This window comes from Maudiozyma barnettii (assembly GCF_903064755.1).
Source record: "Maudiozyma barnettii strain CLIB 1767 genome assembly, contig: KABA2_05, whole genome shotgun sequence".
Taxonomy (NCBI): Eukaryota; Fungi; Ascomycota; class Saccharomycetes; order Saccharomycetales; family Saccharomycetaceae; genus Maudiozyma; species Maudiozyma barnettii.
Window position 1 is genome coordinate 253,137 of NW_024545242.1, and position 16,607 is coordinate 269,743.

A 16,607-nucleotide genomic window follows, 5' to 3' on the forward strand; every position below is an offset into this window, starting at 1 on the left:
GTATTATCTATAATATTAAAATTACAAATAACTGACCCATTGATCTGTTTATTTTGTCCTCTCATCTTTTCGAATGGATATGATATGAATAGAATTATAAAGCGATATATAACAGGTAACTTAGAAAAGACCTTATATGATGCATTTGTGGCGGATACTAGGTCATTAAATAAGTCATCTAAATTATATAGCCCTCAAGATATATTTAATGGCAAACGCGAAGGTGCACATAACCCAAAGATTCACCAAAAGAATCGTACAATTACAGATAAATGGTTACAAGATGCTTTGAATACAAAAGTAGAAACCAAGCTACCTAAAATTATATCATTACAATTACCACTTATATTAAAAACATTACAAAGATTGAGAGCCACGAATAATACACATTTCTATTTTAAATTAATGAAGAAATTAAATTCGACCAAGATCCATTGGGTAACAACGAGCCATGCTACATCTGTTAATGAATTCGAAGATATCGTACCGCCTGAATTTTACCACGAATTATCGAATATGCTCTATAAACTTAGTTTAAGAATGAAATCTTTTAAGAATGAAGATGAAATTGATGCACTATCTAAGTTTACATTAAAATTAATTTCTCAATATTTGGAATTATTGGAAAAAACAAAATCAAAAACAAAGTGTAATAGTAGTTTTTGGAGAAATGTTATATCTGTTGTGTTGAAATCTAAATCTTTGGTATACAAGGAGCAGGTATTGACATTGATTGATAAATTGAATGTAGTGTCCGGAGATGCCAATCTGTGCGAAATATTGAAGGATTATACTAATTTGCATTTTTATTTAGAAACGGACCAGTTATTAAAATTAGAACATTATATCCAAAGTTGTTTGACTCTAAATAAACCAGGCAAATCAAAAAAAACTGAGGAGATACAATTAAAGCTGTTTTGTCCATTACTAGTTCGAACGTTACAAAAGTATATTATGTGCGGGATGGTGGACTCGTATGATCATTTGGCAAAATTGATGGTTTTGGACTACCCTAGCATCTTAGATGAGCATGATATTGCGACAATCGATAATTTATGTGAGAGTAATGCACTTACTACGCTTTCTACTTACTTGGGATTATCTTCTCTAGCTAATGAAGATATAGCTTTCAATAACTTAAGAGCGTCCCTTTTAAAACAGGATATATCGTTCCTGGACATATTACAGAAGTTAAAGGATAATAACATTGATCCGTATAGTACCATGTATGTAGGAAAATTGGATTTTGCAATATTTAAAGTCGAAGGTAACAAATGGCCAAACCTTAAATATTGGAAGCAGGAATTTCCACGCATATTAAATCATTTCAAAGAAAATAAAATGCCTCTTCCAGTTCAAATATTCTTTGTAAACACTTTGATGAAGAATTTGGTTGGTGATAGATATGTTGGTTATGTCATTGATGTACTACAAATGCTTTACGTCGACTTTAAATTTGATCTCCCTCTTGGTGATTGCCAGAAAGATTGTGCAATGACTACAACTGGGTATCATCCTTTATTTAAAATGGTGGAATATGGTACCAGCGCCATCATGTGCTCATTTGAACTGTTTGAACATATGCTTAAACTCAAAAAAAGAGGGCAATTTGAATTCTTCCCAGAGGACTTTAGTTATCTTTTGACTATTGCTGGTCGCTTAAATGATAATATGTTATTTAACTATTACTTTATGAAATATCTAGAACTATATGGACACCAAAGCTATGATGTGAAAACAAAATTATGGAGCCTCCCAGATAGATTATTATGGATTACTGGAGAGAATTTTAAATTTGGGATCAGTGAAGAATCATTGAAAACTATTGAAAATATGTATATTGAAAATGGTGGCAAACAACTGACTCGTGATAGTGGGGAGAGAGTTTTTAAATTGTTTTATAATAAAGATGATCAAACCACAGATGATGGTAATAAAAATCGTGCAGATTCATTTAAATATAAATTACAAGATGTTTTGCGTAATAAAAATTTAACTGAGGAGGGATATTCTGCACAAACAGATTTCTACTACGCAGATCTATTAGTTAGCTTGTTAGAGTACATGGAAACAGCCCATAATCCAACGTCAAGAGACTAGACTGTGTGAAAGTTTTATGTTTCGTAAAGATATTGTTGTTTTTTCGTTCTATATTCTATAAAGAGGTTTAATAAATAAATAAAAAGAATTATGCATGTATATAATAATTTGAAACATTTAAATTGTCCTTAGAAAATTTTGACTTTATAAGCGTTTTCAAACATTCAATTCGAACGAAGTCATCATATTCCAAATATATCTGCGTCAGTGATTGAAGTGTAATCCTTAATATTGAGGAAGTATCTTTCTTTTGTCGATATTTTTTAACAACATTAAATAATTTATCAATAACGCTATTGGTAAACGCGATATCAGCATTATTTTCATTGGCATTTGAATATGCTATTACTAAATACGGAAGAAACTTTATGACTGTACTCTTCAGCATTGAAGAGCCATTTATTATCAATAAATTGTGCATTTTTATTAAGATACCATTCCAATTACTAGTATCGAAGATTACGTTTGAAGATATCAATCTTATAATAAAATTAAAACACAGTAGTGTCGTTTTGATAATTTTAGATCTTTCCACATCATTTTGCTCTATAATAATGATTGCTGCTGACGGGATTGAGTGGATAAGTTCATGAAATATTGAAATTTTATTGTCTGTGGATTTTGCAGTTTGGTCGTACCAAGTAATAAAAGCATCTATAGAAGAAGTTATTTGTTGATCTGTTGAATGGAAAGCTCCACCTCTGGCAGCATAGTGTTGCCAGAATTTTATCTTTTCATTTTTAAATGAAGTAGATTCAAGGGATTCTCTTGTGAAAAATCTTTCTCGCAATAGAAGTATATTCAAATTATGCCTTTCCTTATGGTATTCGAATTGTGGTATAACATTTTCTTGTAGTATTTTTAATGATAATAAGCTGATCTCTTCAGATGGTTCTGCAAGTAAGTATAAAAGTTGGAGCGCAAAGCGTTCTTGTATACAACTTTGAAATTCATTGAAATGTTTATCTAATAATATGCACGCCTCTTCTCTTACCAGTCTCCCCACATCACCTTGATCAGTAGTAGTATGATCGTCCAAAAATTCATAGATCATGTCAGTAAATATGGTGTCATTTGGTGTTGATGATAATTTATAGAACATTGTTGTTGTAGTATCATTGGTAAGTGTTCTAATCAACGATGCTTTACATTGACAGGACATTGAATATTTATATTTTTCAAACAATGAAAAGAAATCCTTTGGGGGTAATGAAGGTAATGAAGCGCATACAAGTTCATTGTTAAATGACATGTATTTATGATATAGTTTAAAGAAATTTTGTTTTATATTTTCATTATTATCAAATAATGATAGATCATTAGATAAAATCTTTAAAATTTGGTTAAATAGCTCACTAAATTCGTCATACCAGATACATGAGTTTTCGGTCTGAATACTGCCAATAATTTCTTTAAATAAGAAATTTATCATTTTATCATCAAATATGATTCCATGGGGGATTTTGGTGTATAGATTCCAATATTTCATAATAGATAATAATTTAAAAAAGTCTTCATTGGTTTTCGTTATGTGACAGTTAGATGTTACGATACTGTCGTATAGGTTTATTACAATATTTCTATTGATATCCAAATATTGATTCAATTCTGTAATCAAATATAATAATCTTGAACCTTTTGGTGGATCATTTAAATAAGATTCATCCTTTAAAACATTTTTTATGATATTAGATATCATATTGTCACTATTATGGTTGATAGGTTTGATAGTTTCTATAAACAATCGTAATGATTCAATAGACAGTTTAACTATCTGATAATCTAAATTCGTAAAAATATTATAATTAATGAACCAATTAATAATTTTATTAAAAAATAGTGGTGAAGAATTGTTTGAATGGAAAATCTTATAAAGTAAGATTAGATTTTCTTTATAAGATCTATTAATATCACTAAATTTCAATTCTATCAATTTCATTATAGTAAAATTATCTAAAATTAATACTGATAATTTATGATTTGAATGATCTTCTATTTCATTAAATCCATTATAGATATAATTGATTCTACCTAAATATTCTTGTAATGCAGCATTTGATGATTTTCTAATGATAAAATCTTTATCAAATAAAGAATTCATTAATAAATTAATAAAAATATTATCATTTAGAGACTCAATTAATGAAATAAATTTTGTTTCTTTCCCATTTAATATTATAATTTTTTTAAAATTTTTATTTCTAATTAATGACCAACAAATAAAATTTGTTGCATCTTTAATTTGATTACCTCTTAATGATACAGTATTATTAGAGTTATTAGTATTACCATTCAATATTTGGAATTTAAATGTTATTGGTAAGACTGTATTAATAATATTTAGTAATTGCGATGTTGGTAAATATTCTAAAATGAAATTTGATAATTCTGCAATAATAATTAATTGACTATGTAATTGGTCAATATTAATATTATTATTATTTGAAATCATTTGATTATCTTTAATTAATTTAATTGTTTTATCGATAATTTGATTAACTAAATCAATAGCAATATAACTTTCCATATATTTTGTTATTAAGTTAATTAATTTTTGAAAAGAATGAGCAATACAAAATCTAAATTCTGTAAAATTTGAATTTAAATTTAATAAATACCATGAGATTATGTCTTCTAATGATGACCAATTTTCATAATATAATTCAATGAAAAACAATTTTGGCATAATTTTAATTACAATCATATAAAATTCTTCAACATTATCAATTTGATTATTTTTGTTTTCAATAATATTAATAATTTGATTAATTGATGAATGTATAAATGTTTCATTTTCCACTAAAAACTTTTCATTTTCGAAAGAATTAATATTTGAAATAATTTTTTTCCAAAAATAGTTTAACGATAATAAATCTATTGATGATATATTATTAGTTATTTTTGTTTTAATAATAATGTTGTTATTATTATTTTGTAGAATTAATACTTTATTTTTATAATATAATTCTGCGAGGATATTTGCCACAATTGATTGATAAACTTTATTTGAATTAAATTTTTCCAGATTAATTAAATTGATAATTTTAATATCTAAATGATCATGATCAAATTTAAATGGTGATAAAAGAATTGTATATAACCATGATAATAATAGATACTTCATATACCAAGTTTTATAATTTTTTGAATCGATTTTTAATACATTTAAAATATCATTTAATAAATGAATATCAACTTTTAAATAATATGACAATTTTTTCCAATCAAAAATTTTTGAAAAAGTGTAATAAATTTGACTTAGTGAAATGAATAGTTGATTATCATTATAATTATTTGAATTTTGTCTTATTAGAGGTATAAGTGCATCAGTCAATATGGAAATGAAAACAGGTAAATTATTATCTAATGGAGATGGATCTTGTTCGAATTTATTAATATTATTAATAATCCTAGAGAATATCTTAGAAAAAGAAGAAGTAAGTTTCTTAATATTATTATTATTATTATTATTATTATTATTATTATTATTATTATTATCCTTTTCAAGTTGTTTATCAATTGTAATTAGTTGAATCAGATCATCTTTAATTGATTGTATTATGTTTGGTATGGATACATCGTTCATGGAATATTTCTTCTTCGTTCAACGTCGATAACTTACTGTTTTTTATCCTTTTTATCCTTCTGTAGTTCGGCGGCTAAATGTGTATCATGTAGTAGTAGGTTGCAGAAATTTATTTGTTTATTTTTTGCCACCGACATAATTAATATTAAATTTAGTATATATAAAAAAATATATATGAACAGCACGGCTGAATAAAAATACACGTGATCTTCCATCGTATAGCATGACTTCCATTGGGAATCCGGGTAATATTCATGTACGTATGTCCACTCTCTTTATGCCGTTCTCGTTTTTCTCTCCTCACAAAAAATGATAAGAAAGAAAAGATTCGATAAGCACTGACCGTATCGTGGTACGTACGTATGCATGTAGTATCACGTATTAAGGTGCGGCTATTAATCTCCGTATTTTTTATCTATTTATCTATCACTTGCATTTCCGCTCGGCCGTATCAATAAAAACAATAAATTTTGTCATTTTTATCTCCATCTCTGTTTATCTAACTATCTATCTCTATCTATCTGCGGCGGTGTATTTGTGATAGAAGTTGAAGTTCCATTGGGACATGAAATGACAGAACCAGATAGTAAAATTGATTACTGGCCCTATCAATCTATATATGTATATTAACTACGTAGCTTGCCCCCCTAGTAAAGAAATCTACCCCTTCCAACGCATATAAATTTATTTTGTAGTGTCATTCAAATTGATTAATAAGTCATTTTTTTCAAGTTGGGTGAGAATCATGAAAAAAGCATTTTATCGCTTATAAGAATTGATATATTATGAATCACAGATCATCATCAAATAAAAACAATTTAATTGATGAAAAAAGGATAGTAATGATGAGGAACCTGGAATTAATTTTTGTTTAAAATTATTATTACTATTATCTTCGGAGTTGGTTTTCCTCTAACTAAACTATCTCTCGTATCAAAATTACAAGATAATGAAGACGTCTGATTATTACTATTACTATTATATATATATATATTTTGAGATAAACATTTTTAGGAGTTGGGTTTCCGAAATTATCGGTAATATCAGATATCTACACTTGTAGTTAAATGTGATATGGCTAGCAAAAAAAAACAAGAATAAGAATAAAAGAACTGTTAATTAACCCGCTCTTATTATTAAAATTGAGTATGAATAGTATGTAAGGGGTATACTCAATACAATATATTTATGCAAGGGATATATATTCATCATTGATTGATAATACTAAAAGATTAATCTTGTAAATCTAAATCTTATGTTAAAAAAAAGGAGATTACGGATATACATATATGACTGATACACGGCTTACTTTAATTATGAATATATATTTGGTTTGGTTTGGTTTTTTATTTGGAAATTGTCAGATGTATTGTCATATTTCGTAATGATTATTATAATTACTATTAGTATCAATCAGTATTATGGTCCCTTTCCCTTTCTCTTTCCCTTCTGCCCCCCCCTCTCTCTCTCTCTCTCTCGCCCTTTCCCCCGCATAATTCTTGTCTCTTTTTGGGATTTTCTATCAATTTTTTTGTTTATCTTGTTTATCTATTTCCAACTCTTTTTTCGTTTTTTTACTAAGATGTACTTCAATTTCTAGTGATTGTGTTAGAGCAAAAAGAAACGGATCAACACCTTCTTTTATTCATTTTTTTGCTACTGGGCATCAAAAAAGACGTAATTTATTCATTTTGTTTTAACGTGCAATGCCATTTCTTTAAGTAGATGATGAAGGAGAGCAGCGGACTTAAAGGGTCAAATGATAAATGACGGTCCCTAATTTTATCATTATTATTCATAATTATTATCATGGTTTTTTTAATCAGCCATATGATAAATAGGTAATTCTTCATCTATCAATTATTCATACTCCACATAATATTACAAAAGATAATACGTATATATATACATTGCTATTATCCAAATTTTGATAGCAATTTTTATGTGTTTGTTTGTTTTTTAATCTTATCTTACTTGAAAGGATTAGTTCCTTTATCAATTATTAATCTTTATTACTTTCTTTTGTTTTTTTAATTTTATTTTCCTTTCGTAACTATTTCCTTGAAGTTCGTTAATTTTACATTAATTTTGCCTAATTAAAGAATTTGAAAAAACAGAAAATAATAATAACCTGCTCAATAAGTTGATTACGAATATTTTATATTTATTTCCTTAATCTCCGTCATAACTTTATTATTAATAATATTGTTTGCATATTTTCATTCTTTTATATATATATAACGACACATATTTTAAAATAACGTTCCTTTTCCTTCCTTTTGAATATTAATAACATTGTTTAGTCCCCAACTACATATAAGATAATCCAGTAATTGTTTTATTATTTTAGAGAAAAACAAAGAACAATATGAAACGCCCTAATTTGTTCGGTCTAGTTAGCGTCCGAAGTGAAGATGACGACTCATATTCTCAAAATGGTAGTAGTAATACAGATCATTCACAAACTATTAATAAGAAAAATGATATACAGATAGATGTCACGTCATACTCAAGAGACCAGAATAATAATCGTAAAAATAGTTCCGATGACGTAATTAAATCATATAGCGATGGTGAAACACCCGAGACTATTGATTTAGAAAAATCAGATCTAGAACCAACAGAATTGGTATTACAACAAGGTCTGAGTTCAAGAGCTGTTCAATTCATCGCTTTGGGTGGTGCTATTGGTACAGGTCTTTTCGTCGGTACAAGTTCAGGTTTAACCCAATGTGGTCCCGCAGGTTTATTTACTTCCTATATTATTATGGCATCTGTGCTGTATCCTATTATGAATGCATTTGGTGAAATGGTATGCTATTTGCCTGGTGGGAGAGGTAGAAGTTCTCAAGGGTCTGCCGCTTATTTAGTCTCGAAGTACGTCGATAAATCTCTAGGTTTCGCTACAAGTTGGAATTATTATTATTGTTACGCAATCTTAGGTGCTGCTGAATGTACTGCTGCGGCAGGTGTTGTAGAATATTGGACTTTGAAGATTCCCAAGGCAGGTCTTATTTCGATATATATTTTCGTCATTGTATTATTAAATTTTGGTCCAGTTAGAATCTACGGTGAAACTGAATTTTGGTTCGCTATTACTAAGATCATTTGTATTCTAGGTTTAATCATCTTATGTTTCATCTTGTTTTGGGGTGGTGGTCCAAAACATGATAGACTGGGATTCCGTTACTGGAAAGGTGACCTAGCATGGGCTAATCATTCTGCTCCAGGTAATACAGGTAGATTTCTAGACGTGTATACTGGTATCATCAAAGCAGGTTTCGCCTATATTTTAGGACCAGAATTGGTCTCTTTAACAAGTTCTGAATGTCAGGATCAAAGAAGAAATATAGCTAAGGCCTCCAGAAGATTTGTCTACCGTTTAATCATTTTTTACTGTTGCAGTGTCCTGGGTATTAGTGTCATTGTATCTCGTAAGGATCCAACCTTGTTAACTGCTCTAAGTGCTAATAAAGCAGGGGCTGCATCATCTCCTTTTGTCATTGGTATTATTAATGCAGGTATTCCAGTTTTACCTCATATTATTAATGCTTGTATTATGTTAAGTGCATGGTCTGCTGGTAACGCCTATATGTTTGCTGCTTCCAGGTGTTTAATGACCATGGCAAACGAAGAAGGTGCCCCAAAGATCTTTGGGAAAATCAATAGATTGGGTACCCCATATGTTGCTGTCGGTTTCACCACATTATGGTTTTGTTTGGCTTATCTAAATGTCAGTTCTTCTTCTGCAGATGTCTTTGCCTGGTTATCCAATATCAGTACCATCTCTGGGTTCATCGGTTGGGGTGTCTCTTGTATCGCTTATTTGAGGTTCCGTAAAGCTATTATCTACAATGGTCTGACCGACAGATTACCATTCAGGGGACCCTGGATGCCTTATACTATTTGGTACGCTTTGATATGGGTTATCATTTTATCCTTAACTAACGGTTATCAGACATTCATGAATGGCTACTGGAGTGTCTCTGATTTCATAGCTGCTTATATTACATTGCCTGTCTTTTTTACATTACTAATCGGACATAAACTATACACTAGAACATTCTTCACATGGAAATGGTATAAACCAGTGGAACAAATTGATGTGATAACAGGTCTTGACGAGATAGAAGAAATTACAAAAGAGATCGATGAGAACAGGGTCCCACCTAATTCCTGGTGGGAAAAGGTTCTGGATTGGTTAATTTGAATTCTCTCCTCTGTTATGTTATTTTATGACTGACTACCTTTAACACGTAATGTTTTACTTTATTTCATTCCTTCATTTTTGCCAACAAGTCATCAAACTTACTTCGTTTCTTTGTTTTATCAACAAATAAACAAAAAAAATATTCTTTCATTCATGTTTCCTTAGAAATGTATGCTTTCATGACATTTAATAAAAATGTCATTGCCATTATTAATATTCAATTTATTTACACTTTATATTCTTGAATTCACGTACTAAATTACAATATCAAAAAAACCTTTTATATTTTTAACTTCGAGTATTTGGGAAAATAAAATTTATATTTTTATCAATTCGTGACACATTTGATAAGACGCTAATTGAGACATATCCGTAAACAAAAAAACAAAAGTGATTTAATTTAAGAATATACAGTTTTATTTTTTCTATATAATCGATAAATGTCCTTACATATTTTAAATATCATATTCAATGTCCAATTTTCTTTCTGTTTGGAAAGTATGTCTATTCCGGTTCATTAATGGAACAATAAACTTTAATAAGATCATTTCCCATTCCAAAAACCCTTCTCGATCTCCATATTTATGAGACATTAGATTTAAAGTGACAGAAACCATATCTGCTAATCTGAGAACTAAATGGACTCTATCAGAATCACAAAGTTTATTTAAATATTTCTTGAAAAATTGAAGATCTCTTTCATGAGGTCCCTTTTCCTTTATTGTTTCCCTAACCCAATCATTAACCATCGAACAAATTTTTTCGAAATTTGTCTCCTTCTGGAATTTTATTGGCACAAATATACTATCATTATTCATAAAATGTGAATTCATATTTTGAATTGCATTTTCTCTTTTTTGTAATTTTTCTTTCATTCTTTGTAATTTAGAACCTTTGACTTTTCGAGTAATTTCCAATTCATGTTGAACATCTTTTCTAATTTGTGTTGGTAACTCTTGAAAAAATTGTTGTTGATATGCCTGTCGTTGGTTAGATTCCAGTTGATCCTGTCTTTCTTTCACAGGGGATCGTTTTAATCTTTTATATCTCCTATGTGGGTCGGTAGACTCCCCTCGGTCATGTGGACTTTCTATCGAACGTGTCGGAGGTGTCGTTGTAGTTATAGCAGTGGAACTAGCATGACCGCTTTGAAATAATAAAGAGAGCCCCACCTTTGCATTAGGATCTACAGCATCATTAGCATCAACCAATCTATTAAATTGAATCGAAACACCTCTCAACTCCACGGGTGGCACCGGTAAAGTTCTGAACATATGCTTCAATTCCGTAGCTATAATTCCGTCATCATTTGTAGGTACACCAAGTCTACTCGACGTAGTAAATGGGTCACACCTACCCATCCCCATATATTTCGGTGGATCGATAGGGGCATCTACACAACGTTGCATCAGTTTTAAAGTAATTGATGATGTGAGCTTATTGTACTCTGCCAATTTTTGGTTCACTAGGTAATCTGAACAAACATCTAGGAATCGATCTATCTCCACCATGTCTTTAAATCTAATCCCCCAATTGATATCAATGGAAATAGATTTTCTTTGGAAGACATTGATTGGATCATATATTATCCTTGCAGATTCATCATCGTCTTTACCTCTAAGAGCAAGGCACACTTTTTCACCTAGTTTATTACCCAAAACAGACTGTAGTGAAGCCACATTCTGGCAAGATTGTCTCAGATCGTGAAGTGTCTTCACCTTTGGATATTTATCACGTATTTTCTTCAACGTTGACCTCCCGACTCCAGGCAAGTCGTCTAATTTGAAGGAACTCCAAAACTGGTTCACATCAGTTGAATCTTGACTCTCGCTGTTATTATCAAACAGGAACACTCCATTGGGCTTAGCGGTTCTCAAGGCCAGTCTAGCCAGTACCAAGGAATCACTGACACCAACACTCACTACACAACCGGAGGTCTCATGTTTAATCCTCTGTCTCAAAGCATTACATAACTGTAGCAAAGTTTGTTTATTCTCCATGGCGTCCTTTGCCATGACACATATTGCTTCATCTATGGATACTGGGAGAACACAATAAAATTGTTCGATACCTTGTAATACACTATAAAATACTTTTGATCCCTTTTCAATGTGTTCAAAATCATAAGGAAGTGTAGTCAACTTAATATCATTTGGTAACATCTTTTCAGCTGTACCTACCCACATACCATTCTTAAGACCGAATTTTCTTGCTGCGTAGTTGCAACTTGCAATGTCTGAATTCTTTACACCATGACACACGGCAATCGGATCCTTATCAAAATCCAAAGTTGGAGTCTTTCTTTTATCTCTAAACAAATATGCTACGGTGGCGAAAAAACAATCAAAATCTATATGTAATATAGTATAACTTGAATCCGAGTGTGTTAAAGGTTGGATGTCTCTATACGATTCTACGAATTTCTGTCTCAAGGAAGCCTTCCATTCCGAAAGATGATGCAATCGTGAGTGTTTAAAATAATCTACCAAGAAATTCGGATCGTTGCAATCTGGTGGTCCCGTCTTATTACCAGGTGTTGTCACAACAGAAGAAGTTTTCAGAATTGATGGCTGTTCAATATTTGATTTTAAGATGGAATATTCTTGCCAAGGTACAATTTTCTGTTGTTTAATACAATCCACCAACCATTGAGGATTTATGACTTTATAATTTTTAAATTCTATTCTTTTCTTTGGCGGTAAAGAACTAGCAATAATATGAGTTGCAGAACCCTTTGAGGATAAATGATGTAAGAAACGACCACCATTCAATACCACCATATCATGAATCTGTAGTCTACCAGGAATAGTGTGTCCATTAACATAAATTGTCAAACCTTTTAACAACTGTGATGTCTGTTTTCCTATCGTTTCATACTGTTTTCTAAATTGAATATCTTGTTCAGCTTGTTTAATTTTCTTATTATAAAAATAAGAATAACGTCCCGGAGTAGTAGTAGCAGCAGTAGTATTATCTTTAGAATTTTTAGTACTTGACATATACGTAAAAGGATGTTACTTAATCGTAATCAAAATACGTAATAATACACAAATATTAGGGAATAAACGATTTGACTAACTTTATTCACAGTGGTTTTATTGTTATGTTAATCATCAATAAATAATGTAAATTTTAACTTTAATTATTTTGTTCCGAAATTTCATTTGATCAACTAAGCGATGAGTGAAAAACAAACAAACAAATAAAGGCAGTGACAATATACAATATACAATATATCAATAAATCCCCAAACCAAGTTATTACCACTAGATAGATTGAAAGACAACAATACGTAATTGTAAAATTAACAATACCGGATGTATATATCTTTAGTGTTTCGATTAATCATTAAGAGACTTTCACGGTAACAATAACAATAGAGAGAACTAAAAAAAATAAAAAAATTACCCAGAACAAGTCAAATATCGATAATACTCCGAGTTTTACAGTAGGAGAGGTATCTTGTATTAATCTTTAATACATAATCTCCGGCCCCTATTTTCTATAGAGAATTCGCGAAAATCCTTATTAGCTAAAAAGTATGTAAATAGTTAATTACCGGAACAAATTAAGAATTAATCTTAGATCGCGTAACATCTCCTATTAAATTGATATTTTGTCAATAAACAAACAATATCATACATATCCATATATCTATCCATTGTTCTCGGCACGCTTGATAAATAACAAAATAAATAAAGATTAGAGAGTCAACAACCCTAATATAAAATCTATCATCTGCGGTTCTTGTAAATACTTTACCATTTTCTTATCTATTATAACGAGAAAAAAGACATGTATGAAAGAGGACGGCTATAACGAAAATAAAACCAAATAATTTGTGAATTCTATAATTTCTTGCACAGCCAATCCAAGTGGGGCACAACAGGAAAGTACCAATAAAAATAACAACAATAATAATAATAATAGTAATGACGGTCGGTCCGTATACAATTGATTTGTTATTGATTTAACATTGAATTTTGGGCCAAAATGGTAGAGAGACAGAGACAGAGATAGAGCCTGTGCAAGGATTTGGCCCTCTCTTATATCCCTTTTAGGAAATACTGCATAGGGGTCTTATGGTGGTCCAGAGAACTCTTGGTACAATATACAAATTTTACCAGATCATGCGTGTTCACACCACCTTTTCTACCAGTTTTGTACGAACTCTTCTTAGAATACCGTAATACATTTGTCCCATTTTGAATATTTTTGTATTGTGTTGCGTTGTTTTTTTCCCTTCTCTCTCTGTCCATTTGCGGACATTGCTTTATTGGGACAAAAATAAAAAGCGAAGAAGGGTACCGCCAGCAGTGCGGTGGCTGGGTGTATGAGTGACTTTAGATGTGTGCAATTTTCGTTCTTTCTAATAAAAATGAAAATTTGACACACGTGTCGCTTTTGTACGTCCCTTTCTCAACCAATTTTGTACACAGCCCCAAAAATAAAATACGAATTGCCTGATAGAGGCTCACCCGGGATAAATAAGAACCCAACCAAATTTTATTTGGTTGCATTTTTTTGTCCCTCGTTTTCTTCTCTCTTCCACCCGGGGAAAAAACAACAAGACATGGTTTGAGAAAGTTCTTTCTAGTACATTCCAGGGCTACGAAGGACACCTTGGCCCTCCCCCATGTGCAGTTTCTTCTCGAATAATAATGCTACATTTATGTTGGGCAAACAAACTGAAAAATAACAAGTGATGATAAAATTGTTCCGTCTAAATAACGCACCCTCCAACAGATACGACCGCAGAAATCTCACACATACGCCTAAAATTTGTTCAGTGAAAAATTCCAGAAAGAAAGAAAGAGAGGCAAGCAAGCAAGCAAGCACGGTTTCACAACAACAATTTTGATTAAATGTTCATCAAATAATGAAATAATGATTAGGGTAAGCTTAAACTCTGTTCTTTTTAACTATTCTATAAACAGTTCTTTCCTAAGTGATCTGTGTTTGTTGTACGGGTCATATCTTCACAGTTTATTATCTAAGCGGAATTGAACTTAAATGATAAAACGTTGTCTTTGAAACTGTTTCCTTTGTTGCGTTGTCGTCGTTCTTTCGTTGTACATTTTATGTTATTTTTTCTATTATTATAATTACCTCTCTCGTTTTTGCATCGTTTTTGTTTTATCTTGAATTACATTTGTTACGTATGTATTCATATATATATCTTGTACGTTTTTCTTTACTAAAGCATTTATTAAAAATATGTTTGTCTCTTTTTTTTCCCATCCCAATTTATTTATTTTTTGTCCCATGTTGTCCCTACTTCCCAATTATATATCCTTTCTTTTACTTTTATTATTCTTATACATCTCTTGCAATAACAGTAACATACCATTAACTCTTATACATCCCTATAAGAAGTAAAAAAAAAGAAAGATCAATTGAAATTTTTTTTTTTGCACACAAACATATATATACAAACGAACTATCAAATATTATTATTCCACACATCATGAACACTAGCATCAACGTTACTTCCGAAACAGCAGCTCCTTTCGACAACTGGATGCTCCTGCAGGACTCCAAACCTCAATTAGATGGTGAAGACAGTTGGTCTGCCTCTTCTGCTTCGTCCTCTACTTGGTTCGAACCATTAGAAACCTTATTATCTTCGGCTTCGTCTCCTTCAACGGATGACCAATTTAGTCCGTATTCTGCATCTAGTATGCCTGTTCTTGTTAAACAAGAAACAATGGATGATGATGACGATGTATTGTTATCAACTACTCCAACGGGTATGACAACAGCAACTACAACTACAGATGTTGCCGCTAATGCAATTTCTAAACCTGTAAAGAAAGGTAGAACTACCAGAAAGAGATTGACAGCTCATCAAAAACAGGCACATAATAAGATTGAAAAAAGATATAGAATCAATATTAATACGAAGATTGCCAGATTACAAACAATCATTCCTTGGGTGGCTACCGAACAAACTGCATTTGAAGTCTCAGAGAATGGTTCTAATAAGAATGGTACTGCAACTGCTCCGTCAACTAAATTAAATAAAAGTATGATCTTAGAGAAAGCTGTTGATTATATCTTATATTTGCAAAATAATGAACGTTTACATGATATGGAAGTCATGAGATTAAGAAATGAATTAGAAACTTTAAAAGCTGCTAAAAACTGATTCTTCTTTCTTTTTTTCACCCCATTGGAATACTATTTCTATCTTCTCCCTCTCCCTCCACCAAACTTCAAAGAACAAAACAAAAACAAAACAATTTTTTTACTGCTTTTACTATACCTTTTATTATGATACACAAGATAAACATTTTTTTACTTTCAACATTCTCTCACACAGTCTCACACATTTTCTGGCTGGTAAACCCATTCATTTTATTATTATTACCCCTTTTCTGATATTATTCCAATACAAATACAAATACAAAAACAAACGATTCCATGATTTTAACTTAACCTATATTATTATTACTATTCCCTAATTCTTTTTTCTTCTTTATTTCACAACATTTCACTAATTAATTATTATCTATTCTTTTGAAGAGAAAAAAAATCAAGTTGGGAAAAGTGATGATAATGATACGACGACATCACCAAATTACATAAATATATTTTTTTTTCTCACACAAGGGTAATTAATATAATGAGTTGCTAGATTTTTTTTTATCATTATTATTGTTGAGAATGAGAGAAGAATCGCATTATAAACACAAATTTTTTAACGAAAAA

General features: G+C 30.6%; 5 protein-coding genes across 5 annotated transcripts; 3 read left to right on the top strand and 2 right to left on the bottom strand.

Annotated features, from left to right (window-relative positions):
• Window positions 1-84: 84 nt before the first annotated feature.
• On the top strand, window positions 85-2,100 carry MNE1 (Mne1p; the record flags this gene model as incomplete). The annotated part of the gene is made up of 1 exon (XM_041550757.1): window positions 85-2,100. The coding sequence occupies one exon, from the start codon at window positions 85-87 to the stop codon at window positions 2,098-2,100; it is 2,016 nt and encodes a 671-aa protein (XP_041406691.1).
• Window positions 2,101-2,188: 88 nt separating this feature from the next.
• On the bottom strand, window positions 2,189-5,686 carry CIN1 (Cin1p; the record flags this gene model as incomplete). Its single annotated transcript, XM_041550758.1, has 1 exon — window positions 2,189-5,686. The coding sequence occupies one exon, from the start codon at window positions 5,684-5,686 to the stop codon at window positions 2,189-2,191; it is 3,498 nt and encodes a 1,165-aa protein (XP_041406692.1).
• Window positions 5,687-8,054: 2,368 nt separating this feature from the next.
• Window positions 8,055-9,896, top strand: PUT4 (proline permease PUT4; the record flags this gene model as incomplete). The annotated part of the gene is made up of 1 exon (XM_041550759.1): window positions 8,055-9,896. The coding sequence occupies one exon, from the start codon at window positions 8,055-8,057 to the stop codon at window positions 9,894-9,896; it is 1,842 nt and encodes a 613-aa protein (XP_041406693.1).
• Window positions 9,897-10,351: 455 nt separating this feature from the next.
• On the bottom strand, window positions 10,352-12,895 carry REV1 (deoxycytidyl transferase; the record flags this gene model as incomplete). Its single annotated transcript, XM_041550760.1, has 1 exon — window positions 10,352-12,895. The coding sequence occupies one exon, from the start codon at window positions 12,893-12,895 to the stop codon at window positions 10,352-10,354; it is 2,544 nt and encodes an 847-aa protein (XP_041406694.1).
• Window positions 12,896-15,363: 2,468 nt separating this feature from the next.
• Window positions 15,364-16,044, top strand: TYE7 (Tye7p; the record flags this gene model as incomplete). Its single annotated transcript, XM_041550761.1, has 1 exon — window positions 15,364-16,044. The coding sequence occupies one exon, from the start codon at window positions 15,364-15,366 to the stop codon at window positions 16,042-16,044; it is 681 nt and encodes a 226-aa protein (XP_041406695.1).
• Between the last annotated feature and the right edge of the window lie 563 nt (window positions 16,045-16,607).